This window comes from Sinocyclocheilus anshuiensis, unplaced genomic scaffold (assembly GCF_001515605.1).
Source record: "Sinocyclocheilus anshuiensis isolate Anshui unplaced genomic scaffold, SAMN03320099.WGS_v1.1 scaffold1613, whole genome shotgun sequence".
NCBI classification, from domain to species: Eukaryota; Metazoa; Chordata; class Actinopteri; order Cypriniformes; family Cyprinidae; genus Sinocyclocheilus; species Sinocyclocheilus anshuiensis.
In genome coordinates, this window is record NW_015540941.1 from 192,618 (window position 1) to 205,444 (window position 12,827).

The window sequence follows — 12,827 nt, forward strand, 5'->3', positions numbered from 1 at the left end:
GGTGCCGTCAGAATGAGAGTCCAAACAGCTGCTAAAAACATCACAATAATCCACAAGAAATCCACAGCACTCCAGTCCATCAGTTAACATCTGGAGAAGACAAAAGCTGAAACAAATCCAGCATTAAGACATTTTTAATGTCTAAAATATGAGTCCATAATCCATAATAACGCTTCCAGAAGTGATAAAGTGCATCTGCTGTTGTCTCTCACATATTTGTTTAGAGCTGTTTAAAGGCTGCTTGATCTGTGCAGATTTCTCTCCTGATTCAGACCAGAACACTTTCTCACGTTATTATGGATTATAGACTCGTATACGAGTTAAAAACGTCTTCATACTGGATTTGTTTCAGCTTTTGTCTTCTCCAGATGTTAACTGATGGACTGGAGTGCTGTGGATTATTGTGATGTTTTTATCAGCTCTAGTTCTGACGGCACCCATTCACTTGCAGTGAGCAAGTGATGCAATGCTACATTTCTCCAAATCTGACGAAGAAACAAACTCGGATGGCCTGATTCCCTTAAGCTAGTGAAGCATAAATGCCTCAGAAACTCTGACCCGTCTCTGCGAGCTCCTTGCAGGGACTCCTGGACTCGCGGCAGCAGCGTGACGAGACACGCGTTGCTCATGTGCTGGATCTCCATCATCTTCTGCTGGTGCGTCAGTCCGTTCATATGGCTCTGGAAACTCTGCACACGCAAGATTTCAACTTTACATTTATGCACAAGAGGAACAAAAGCACTAGTCAAGACTGCAAGATTAGCCAATGAGTGCATTTGCGTGCAAAACTCTCACACCAGTTATGCTGCTAATATGTGACCCTGCAGCACAAAAGCAGTCTTAAGTCGCTGGGGTATATTTGTAGCAATAGCCAACAATACATTGTATGGGTCAAAATTATAGATTTTTCTTTTATGGCAAAAATCATTAGGATATCAAGTAAAGATCATGTTCCATTAAGATATTTTGTAAATTTCCTACCGTAAATATATCAAAACTTAATTTTTGATTAGTAATATGCATTGCTAAGAACTTCATTTGAACAACTTTAAAGATGATTTTCTCAATATTTAGATTTGTTTGCACCCTCAGATTCCAGATTTTCAAATAGTTGTATCTCAGCCAAATATTGTCCTATCCTAACAAACCATACATCAATGGAAAGATATTTATTCAGCTTTCAGATGATGTGGCCAAAAAATTGACCCTTATGACTGGTTTTGTGCTCCAGGGTCACATATATCAGCTCATGCAAACAATTAAAGCCGAGCAATTTCAGAGGAACACACTTGCTGGTTATGGCAAGTGATGTTGCAAATATAGCAGAAGAACTTGTTGGAGGTCTCTGCCGCTGCGTCTCCGAGCTCCTCAGGAGTGTCTGCGGTCTCCTTGATCTCCGAGGCCGAATCAGAGCCTGCGGCGGCGGCGTCTGGACCCTCTCTGATGCCTTCATCTGGAGCTTCAGTGCTTTCAACCTGCTGAAGATCAACAAACAAGACGCATTTGAACTCAAGTGCTTCTTGAGTAGACACAGCTCGAGTCCGTCCTGGGATTACTTCACCCATGTCTCTGATCATGTGGATCATACAGATGGCACAAACCTCGGCCGCTTGACTCGGTTCGTCTGCTTCAGCGGCCAGCGGTTCGTCCTCCTGCAGAGTGAGCTCTGAAACACAGGAGTGAGTCCACTCTCATTAATCACACACAACCACACGCTCATCCATCTAGAAAAGCATTTACACCTCAAAGCAAAACATGGTTTCCAGAGACGGGCCGACGATCACAGCCAATCAGAGCATGATATTATTACACAGTTATATATATATATATACATACACTCTACCAGTCAAAAGTTTTTGAACAGTAAGATTTTTAATGTTTTTTAGAGAATTCTCTTCTGCTCACCAAAATACAAAAAAAGCAGTAAAATTGTGAAATATTTTTACTATTTAAAACAGCTGTTTTCTATGTGAATCTCTGTTAAACTAATTTATTCCTGTGATGTGCAGCTGTATTTTCAGCATCATTACTCCAGTCTTCAGTGTCACATGATCTTCAGAAATCATGCTAATATGCAAGAAACATTTCTGATTATTATTATTAATATTTAAAACAGTTGAGTAAATTTTTTTCAGGATTCTTTGATGAATAGAAAGATCCAAAGATCAGCATTTATCAGAAATAAATTTAAAAACTTCGAGTCAGTGTCATTTTTTGTGGAAAAAAATATAGAAATTAATAGTTTTATTTAGCAAGGATGCTTTAAATTGATCAAAAGTGATGATAAAGACATTAATAATGTTACAAAAGACTTCTATTTCAGATAAATGCTGTTCTTCTGAACTTTCTATTCATGAAAGAACCTGAAAAAAAATCTACTCTGTTTTCAACATAATAATAATAAATGTTTTTTGAGCAGCAAATCATTATTAGAATGATTTCTGAAGGATCATGTGACACTGAAGACTGGAGTAATGATGCTGAAAATTCAGCTTTGAACATTACAGTTTAATATATATTCACACAGAAAACAGTTATTTTAAATAGTAAATAGTAAAAACAATATTACTGCTTTTTCTGTATTTCTGATCAAATGCAGGCTAAATTAAAATGTTACATGTTACATTTTTTATATATGTATATTTATATATTATATTATAGTTAAAAACCATAAGAAAAACATTTCCGTTACTTGAAATAAAATAAAATAAATATAATAAAATAACTTTAACATGAAAATGTAAAATATATATATATAAAAAAAAATAAAAAATACTAAAACAACGCTGTCATACCTGCTAAGGACCATTTTTCAGGTCAAATAACATTTTTACTGAAGAATTAGTGTTAAAATTGATGTGCCTTAACAAAGAAACACCAGCTTTACATTTCTGCTTTTAAAGCCTCCAGTTTTAATCTTCCTCCATTGTAATGGCATTACTGCATTTTAAAAATTTTTTTACAAAGTGAGGGACAAATTATTTAGTAAAACCCCGAGAATATTCCCTCAAACCCTCCCTACCTGCAGGATCCGGGCTCTTATATTCATCGCTTTGAGCTGATTCTGTCTCCACAGGCTCTTCTGACCTGCACAAACACACAAACCGCATTTAAACACACTCGCAGCATACAGATCAATCTGACATAGACAGACAAATGGAAAGTCACTGACTCTTGTGTTTTGTGTTTTTTGGCCGCTGGTTCATCGGGCTGCTCTGAAGACTCCTGACATCCCGGATCGACTGCAGCGGACGCTTCATCTGCTGTTCACAGCAAAACACAAATCACAGACTTTCAAAAACAATCATTCTAGTCTTAAAGGATAGATTATAATAGCTTGAAATATTGTACTGTGTTTTTTTGGGAATCAATCTATTAATTAATCTGTATGACTCTGTATGCATATTCAAATTTGATGTTATGCATTCAATTGTGCAATGCATTTTCATGCACTTAATGCATAATTAATTCAATTTCAGTTTGTTAAAACATCAAATCATATGACTTGATAGATTTCTAGTGTTTTTTGCAAATTAACCAATGTGATGCCTGCACACTTTGCATTTTATTCATTTATGCAATGCATTTTCATGCATAACGACTTAAATTTGACAGTTTGTTTCTGTCATGATTTAATGATGCATTTGTGGTGTGTTTTGGGAATCAGCTTATAAATTAATCCATATGACTCATGCATATTAAAAATGGGTGTTCTGTATTCATTAATGCAATGCATTTTCATGCACTTAATGCAAAACGACTTGTATTGTTCCATTCATAAAACCAAAAATCAAAAGACTTAATGACACATTTATGTTGCTTTTTGGAAATCAGTCTATTAATTAATTCATATGACTCATGCACAGTCAAGATTGCTCAAATTTGATGTTATGCATTCATTTATGCGTTGCATTTTCATGCCCTTAATGCATAAGAACTTAAATCATATGACTTGATAGATTTATAGTGTTTTTTGGGGAATCAACTTATTGATTAATCCATATGACTCATGCATATTAAAAACTGGTGTTCTGCATTCATTTACTCAATGCATATTCATGCACTTCACATCAAAACACATCACAGACTTTCAAAAACAATCATTCTAGTCTTAAAGGATAGATTATAATAGCTTGAAATATTGTACTGTGTTTTTTTGGGAATCAATCTATTAATTAATCTGTATGACTCTGTATGCATATTCAAATTTGATGTTATGCATTCAATTGTGCAATGCATTTTCATGCACTTAATGCATAATTAATTCAATTTCAGTTTGTTAAAACATCAAATCATATGACTTGATAGATTTCTAGTGTTTTTTGCAAATTAACCAATGTGATGCCTGCACACTTTGCATTTTATTCATTTATGCAATGCATTTTCATGCATAACGACTTAAATTTGACAGTTTGTTTCTGTCATGATTTAATGATGCATTTGTGGTGTGTTTTGGGAATCAGCTTATAAATTAATCCATATGACTCATGCATATTAAAAATGGGTGTTCTGTATTCATTAATGCAATGCATTTTCATGCACTTAATGCAAAACGACTTGTATTGTTCCATTCATAAAACCAAAAATCAAATGACTTAATGACACATTTATGTTGCTTTTTGGAAATCAGTCTATTAATTAATTCATATGACTCATGCACAGTCAAGATTGCTCAAATTTGATGTTATGCATTCATTTATGCGTTGCATTTTCATGCCCTTAATGCATAAGAACTTAAATCATATGACTTGATAGATTTATAGTGTTTTTTGGGGAATCAACTTATTGATTAATCCATATGACTCATGCATATTAAAAACTGGTGTTCTGCATTCATTTACTCAATGCATATTCATGCACTTCACATCAAAACACATCACAGACTTTCAAAAACAATCATTCTAGTCTTAAAGGATAGATTATAATAGCTTGAAATATTGTACTGTGTTTTTTTGGGAATCAATCTATTAATTAATCTGTATGACTCTGTATGCATATTCAAATTTGATGTTATGCATTCAATTGTGCAATGCATTTTCATGCACTTAATGCATAATTAATTCAATTTCAGTTTGTTAAAACATCAAATCATATGACTTGATAGATTTCTAGTGTTTTTTGCAAATTAACCAATGTGATGCCTGCACACTTTGCATTTTATTCATTTATGCAATGCATTTTCATGCATAACGACTTAAATTTGACAGTTTGTTTCTGTCATGATTTAATGATGCATTTGTGGTGTGTTTTGGGAATCAGCTTATAAATTAATCCATATGACTCATGCATATTAAAAATGGGTGTTCTGTATTCATTAATGCAATGCATTTTCATGCACTTAATGCAAAACGACTTGTATTGTTCCATTCATAAAACCAAAAATCAAATGACTTAATGACACATTTATGTTGCTTTTTGGAAATCAGTCTATTAATTAATTCATATGACTCATGCACAGTCAAGATTGCTCAAATTTGATGTTATGCATTCATTTATGCGTTGCATTTTCATGCCCTTAATGCATAAGAACTTAAATCATATGACTTGATAGATTTATAGTGTTTTTTGGGGAATCAACTTATTGATTAATCCATATGACTGGAGTAATGATGCTGAAAATACAGCTTTGATCACAGAAATACATTACAGTTTAATATATATTCACACAGAAAACAGTTATTTTAAATAGTAAAAATATTTCACAATATTACTGCTTTTTCTGTATTTCTGATCAAATGCAGGCTAAATTAAAATGTTACATTTTATATATATTATATATGTATATTTATATATTATATTATAGTTAAAAACCATAAGAAAAACATTTCCGTTACTTGAAATAAAATAAAATAAATATAATAAAATAACTTTAACATGAAAATGTAAAATATATATATATAAAAAAAAATAAAAAATACTAAAACAACGCTGTCATACCTGCTAAGGACCATTTTTCAGGTCAAATAACATTTTTACTGAAGAATTAGTGTTAAAATTGATGTGCCTTAACAAAGAAACACCAGCTTTACATTTCTGCTTTTAAAGCCTCCAGTTTTAATCTTCCTCCATTGTAATGGCATTACTGCATTTTAAAAATTTTTTTACAAAGTGAGGGACAAATTATTTAGTAAAACCCCGAGAATATTCCCTCAAACCCTCCCTACCTGCAGGATCCGGGCTCTTATATTCATCGCTTTGAGCTGATTCTGTCTCCACAGGCTCTTCTGACCTGCACAAACACACAAACCGCATTTAAACACACTCGCAGCATACAGATCAATCTGACATAGACAGACAAATGGAAAGTCACTGACTCTTGTGTTTTGTGTTTTTTGGCCGCTGGTTCATCGGGCTGCTCTGAAGACTCCTGACATCCCGGATCGACTGCAGCGGACGCTTCATCTGCTGTTCACAGCAAAACACAAATCACAGACTTTCAAAAACAATCATTCTAGTCTTAAAGGATAGATTATAATAGCTTGAAATATTGTACTGTGTTTTTTTGGGAATCAATCTATTAATTAATCTGTATGACTCTGTATGCATATTCAAATTTGATGTTATGCATTCAATTGTGCAATGCATTTTCATGCACTTAATGCATAATTAATTCAATTTCAGTTTGTTAAAACATCAAATCATATGACTTGATAGATTTCTAGTGTTTTTTGCAAATTAACCAATGTGATGCCTGCACACTTTGCATTTTATTCATTTATGCAATGCATTTTCATGCATAACGACTTAAATTTGACAGTTTGTTTCTGTCATGATTTAATGATGCATTTGTGGTGTGTTTTGGGAATCAGCTTATAAATTAATCCATATGACTCATGCATATTAAAAATGGGTGTTCTGTATTCATTAATGCAATGCATTTTCATGCACTTAATGCAAAACGACTTGTATTGTTCCATTCATAAAACCAAAAATCAAAAGACTTAATGACACATTTATGTTGCTTTTTGGAAATCAGTCTATTAATTAATTCATATGACTCATGCACAGTCAAGATTGCTCAAATTTGATGTTATGCATTCATTTATGCGTTGCATTTTCATGCCCTTAATGCATAAGAACTTAAATCATATGACTTGATAGATTTATAGTGTTTTTTGGGGAATCAACTTATTGATTAATCCATATGACTCATGCATATTAAAAACTGGTGTTCTGCATTCATTTACTCAATGCATATTCATGCACTTCACATCAAAACACATCACAGACTTTCAAAAACAATCATTCTAGTCTTAAAGGACAGATTATAATAGCTTGAAATATTGTATTGCGTCTCTTCAATTACTGTTCTGTTAAATAGTGCTGAAATGTTACATTTGCACTTTGAGCTTATCCACATGTTTAAATTCAATTCATTTTGTATTTTATATTGCATATTTTGTGCACTCTTATGCACTTTGATTGTTTTCGGGTGTATGTGGATTGTATGATTATGTATGCATTACACAGCCTTGCATCTTGAGAAAAGATTCTGCTGATTTGCAACAAAGGCCTAATATTATCTAATGCCGAGCTCAAAAACAGCAATAAATATTTTCCATCACATACACTTTTTTCGTAAAATAAGAATTAAGATTATATTTTTATATGCATCAGCTCTAATGCATTTATCCAAATAACAAACGTTTCGATTTCAATGACAAAAATAAGTTTTCAAAATGTATCACTTAACTTGCAAGTTGCAGAAGACTGGAAATGCGTTCAAATACCATTGAATGTCAAAGAACTTTACATAAATAGAAGAGTATAAACAATCTTTTTCTCAAAGTCTGTGATTTTCTGTGGCTGTTTGGATGCAGTAGAAGCAGAAAACACCTGGGTCACATTTGCATTTTCTTCTGTCACTGGACACAAGTCTAACCTTGACATCAGGATTAGACATAAAATAATGTCATACGTGTTAGGGGTCGACCGATATGTGTTTCAGGGCCGATACTGATACCGATTATTCCAGACCGATAACCGATATTTTGAACATTCAGTTTCAATTAATTCTATTTTAATATCCTTTAAAATATAATTGATTTCTGTGATGCAAAGCTGTATTTCCATCATCATTACTCCAGTATAAAGTGTCACATGATCTTCAGAAATCATTCTAATATGCTGATTTATTATTAGAATTATCAATGTTGTGCTGCTTCATATTTTGTTGGAAACTGTGATACTTTTTTCAGGATTCTTTGATGAATAAAAAGTTTAAAAGAACAGCATTTATTCAAAATAGAAATCTTTTCTAACGATATAAATCTTTGCTATCACTTCTTAACAATTTAACATATCCTCGCTGAATAAAAGTTTTAATTTCTTTCAAAAAAAGAAAGAATAAAAATCGTTCTGATCCCAAACTTTTGAACGGTAGTGTATATATGTCTGGTGTAAAAATGAAAATTAATGTCAAAATTAAGAATAACAAGGGTTCTGACAAAAATGTGCTTTTAATGCTTTTAAATGATTTTATCAGCAAATCGGTTTTGAAAATGACCGATAACCATAAAAAAAGCTCAATATCGGTGCCGATAATCGGTCGGATAATCGAAAGGTTTCCCGCCCTTTTCACAAAGTTATTGTTATTCTTCAGGAAACAGGTGTTTTGTAGAATTATTGAAAACATTCGACTTTTGTGACGTTTACATGATTTCTGCATATATTTGGTTTATGCGGAACTGTTTGACAGAGACATGTGACCTCTAAATACCTCTGCTGCTCCTGGCTTCTGATTGGCTGTCGCTGCTGCCCGCAGATTTCTGCTCGTTTTCCCTCTTTCTGTCCGGCTGACGAGCCTGAAACTCCTGTGTGTGGTCAGTTAGCCAGAGAGTCACAGATTTACAAAATAATATACACCACAATAGATTATTTATCTGTTTAAAAGTGATTCATGTACACTGCTGTTTGGGATCAGTGAGATTTTAAATGTGTTGTTCTAAAGTAGTCTCTTCTGCTCATCAAGGCTGCATTTATTTGATAAAAAATACAGTAAAAATTGTGAAATATTATTGCAATTTAAAATACTCGTTTTCTATTTTAATATACTTTAAACTGTAATTTATTTCTGTGATAAAAGCTGTATTTTCAGCATCATTACTCCAGTCTTCAGTGTCACATGATCCTTCAGAAATCATTCTAATATGCTGATTTATTATCAGTGCTGGAAACAGTTTTGCTGATTCATATTTTTTTTTGGAATCTGTGATACTTTTTTCAGGACTATTTGATGAATAAAGTTAAAAAAGAATAGTGTTTACTTAAAATAGAAATCTTTTTCTAACAACGCAAATCTTTATCATCACTTTTTATCAATTTAACACATCCTTGCTGAATAAAATAATTAATTTCTTTAAAAAAAAATTAAAAATTAAAATATAAATATATATATATTGCCTCCAATCTTTTGACCAGTAGTGTATATTGTTACAAAAGTAATTAAATACATGCTCTTCTTTTTAACGTTTTATTCATCAAACAATCCTGAAAAAAGTATCACAGGTTCCAAATAAATATTAAGCAACACTGATAATAAATCAGCATATTAGAATGATTTCTGAAGATCATGTGACACTGAAGACTGGAGTAATGATGCTGAAAATACAACTTTGATCACAGAAATAAATTACAGTTTAAAGTATATTAAAATAAAAAAAACAGTATTTTAAATTGCAATAATATTACACAATTTTTACTGTATTTCTGGTCAAATAAATGCAGCCTTGATGAGCAGAAGAGACTTCTTTACAAATCTTACTGATCCCAAACAGCAGTGTATGGCAGAAAGAAATTCAAATGTACAAAAAAAAAACCATATCTATGTGCCAAAGTTTAATACACACTCACACTGGTGAAATAGCGCGTGTGTGGCGTGAAGTGCCGCGGGAATCCCATGTGTGGGGTTTTAATGGCGACTCCCATCGGCATTGGACCCAGCAGAGACGCTCTGGAGCCCGCAGTGAAGAACTGAGGAAACTGTTGCCCACTCATCGCAAAGCCACGCATGCCACCCGCTGCAGACCGCAGCCAAACCAGCAGCACACAGGTCACATTAACACACCAGGGTCACAGAGCCAGGAGAGGAGAACACAACACAACACAGCACGGGTGAGACACATCCAGCTCAAGCCTACTGCAGAGCACTTCTCTGCCTCTGAAGTCATACGTATGTTTCATATTTGGGAAAAAATCACCACAAAGAATAACGGGAATTGCAAATAAATTCAAACGTAAAATGCCTGAATGACTTGCAGAAATATTACAGATTAAAAATAACTTCACTGGCTAAATCTGGAACATTTTGCATTGATTTTATGCATTTTTAAAGGGGTCCTATTATGCTCTTTTACAAAGTCTTGATTTTGTACCCCTTTAAAGTGGAATTCTCTTTAATTAATTAAATGAGCATTTTAAGGGAACATTTTACATTGATTTTATGCATTATTAATGTGCAATTGTCTTTAATATTAATTAATTAATTAAATGAGCATTTTAAGGGAACATTTTACATTGATTTTATGCATTATTAATGTGCAATTGTCTTTAATATTAATTAATTAATTAAATGAGCATTTTAAGGGAACATTTTACATTGATTTTATGCATTATTAATGTGCAATTGTCTTTAATATTAATTAATTAATTAAATGAGCATTTTAAGGGAACATTTTACATTGATTTTATGCATTATTAATGTGCAATTGTCTTTAATATTAATTAATTAATTAAATGAGCATTTTAAGGGAACATTTTACATTGATTTTATGCATTATTAATGTGCAATTGTCTTTAATATTAATTAATTAATTAAATGAGCATTTTAAGGGAACATTTTACATTGATTTTATGCATTATTAATGTGCAATTGTCTTTAATATTAATTAATTAATTAAATGAGCATTTTAAGGGAATATTTTACATTTATTTTATGCATTATTAATGTGTAATTGTCTCTAAATGAATAAATGGTCCTAAAAAGCAGCTTCAAAATACTTTTTCTCTTTGGATTTTGAGGTGAAACCAATAATATTTCCTTGATAACATAATACTAAATATTTAGTCCATCTATGTAATTAATATAAAGTTATCGAGAGAGTGCTCCTTGATAAGAAAAGAAAAAAAAACTCAAGGAAACTTGTTTTGTCAATATCAGAGCTATTACAGTTAACTAAAATTAAAAGAATTGCAAACGTTTTATTACTAATTTTTTTATTTCAGCAGGTTGCCAAGTTAACATTTCTCCTTTTATTTTAACTTGAAGTACTAAAATAACTAAGACTAATAAATAAACACTGACAAAAACACCTAACAAAGTTACAGGGCTCCAGACTGACGCGAATACTGAGGAAACGATGGATGGGTTTCACGCTGAAGTAAAGTAAAAGACCGCTTCTTAAACCAAAGGTGAACATGTTGGTGTTCTTGTGGGAATAATACATGCAAGCACTGTCACCGACAGCAAGTTTAGTTTTACTTTTCTTTTTGAAAAGCTTGTTATCTTTGCTGTTTACCTCACGTTACGCTATATAGCCTCTCTTTTATTCATTTGATTCCTCAGTGTTTGCTAAACTTTATTAGTCGCTATATGGTGTATGCCATGCCTCATGTTATTCGTTTTTGTTAATTAACGCTTTGTAAGCTCATTGTATCTTACTGTTTTATTGTTGTTGTGCTCTTTAATTAAGAATAACAAAGAAACCATATTTTGTTTTAGTCTTAAAAAGTTAAAGGTGTGTAGATGCATGTAACAGACAATTATCTTTTCTCGTAAAACGTGACAAGATCACGAATTCGAAGCGAAAGCATCCGAAGCCCGGCTTATAACACAGCAAAAGAGGAACTCCCGTTCACTAAATACAAATCACAGATAATACTGATGAAAAACTACGGGCTGAGTGTTAACCACTTTCGTTTTCAGATAACTATAAGCTATGATAAGTTCATCAGCATGCATTGATTAATCCCATGATGTAGCAAAAAAATAATGATAATAATAATGCGACCAAATCATGTGCAAAGTTAGTCGCAAAAGAGTGACCAGTGGGAAAAATGAGTCTGGAGCCCTGAGTTACTAAAACTTTAACTACAATTAAAGTAAAAACATAAAATAAAAATTTAATCTAATTCAAAATAAACAAAAACTATAATATATCAAGAGCATAAATGTGACCCTGCACCACAAAAGCAGTCATAAGGGTCAATTTTTCGAAACTGAGATGTATGCATCATCTGAAAGCTGAATAAATAATCTTTCCATTGATGTATGGTTTGTTAGGATCGGACAATATTTGAAAATCTGGAATCTGAGGGTGCAAACAAATCTAAATATTGAGAAAATCATCTTTAAAGTTGTCCAAATGAAGTTCTTAGCAATGCATATTACTAATCAAACATTAAGTTTTGATATATTTACGGTAGGAAATTTACAAAATATCTTCATGGAACATGATCTTTACTTAATATCCTAATGATTTTTGGCATAAAAGAAAAATGGATAATTTTGACCCATACAATGTATTGTTGGCTATTGCTACAAATATACCCCAGCGACTTAAGACTGCTTTTGTGCTGCAGGGTCACAGATTAGGACGCATGAGTTTACCCTGCATCTGCTGCATGAGCAGCGCCCCCTGCAGCATGGGGTTGGGAGCGATGATGGTCTGCGAGGCTGAGCACAGGTTGACCATACGAGCAGAAGGAGGCGCAGGAGCTGCCATAGACCTGAACAACACAAACACACGGGCTATCAACTCTAATGCAATGATATTCAGTGGGCAATAATGTTGATTATGAAATAATGATTATGAAAATGTATTATTATA

General features: G+C 32.7%; 1 protein-coding gene across 1 annotated transcript in view; it reads right to left on the minus strand.

Moving 5' to 3' along the window:
* LOC107689607 (cip1-interacting zinc finger protein-like) overlaps nucleotides 1-12,726 on the minus strand; it is a gene marked incomplete at its 5' end in the record, with an annotated part of 23,379 nt that extends 10,653 nt beyond the window's left edge. The window contains 8 exons of the mRNA XM_016487655.1: nucleotides 491-689; nucleotides 1,290-1,478; nucleotides 1,602-1,666; nucleotides 6,165-6,229; nucleotides 6,315-6,405; nucleotides 8,720-8,813; nucleotides 9,853-10,019; nucleotides 12,608-12,726. Coding sequence (XP_016343141.1) covers nucleotides 491-689; nucleotides 1,290-1,478; nucleotides 1,602-1,666; nucleotides 6,165-6,229; nucleotides 6,315-6,405; nucleotides 8,720-8,813; nucleotides 9,853-10,019; nucleotides 12,608-12,726 — 989 coding nt within the window. The remainder of the gene's footprint in view (nucleotides 1-490; nucleotides 690-1,289; nucleotides 1,479-1,601; nucleotides 1,667-6,164; nucleotides 6,230-6,314; nucleotides 6,406-8,719; nucleotides 8,814-9,852; nucleotides 10,020-12,607) is intronic.
* Between the last annotated feature and the right edge of the window lie 101 nt (nucleotides 12,727-12,827).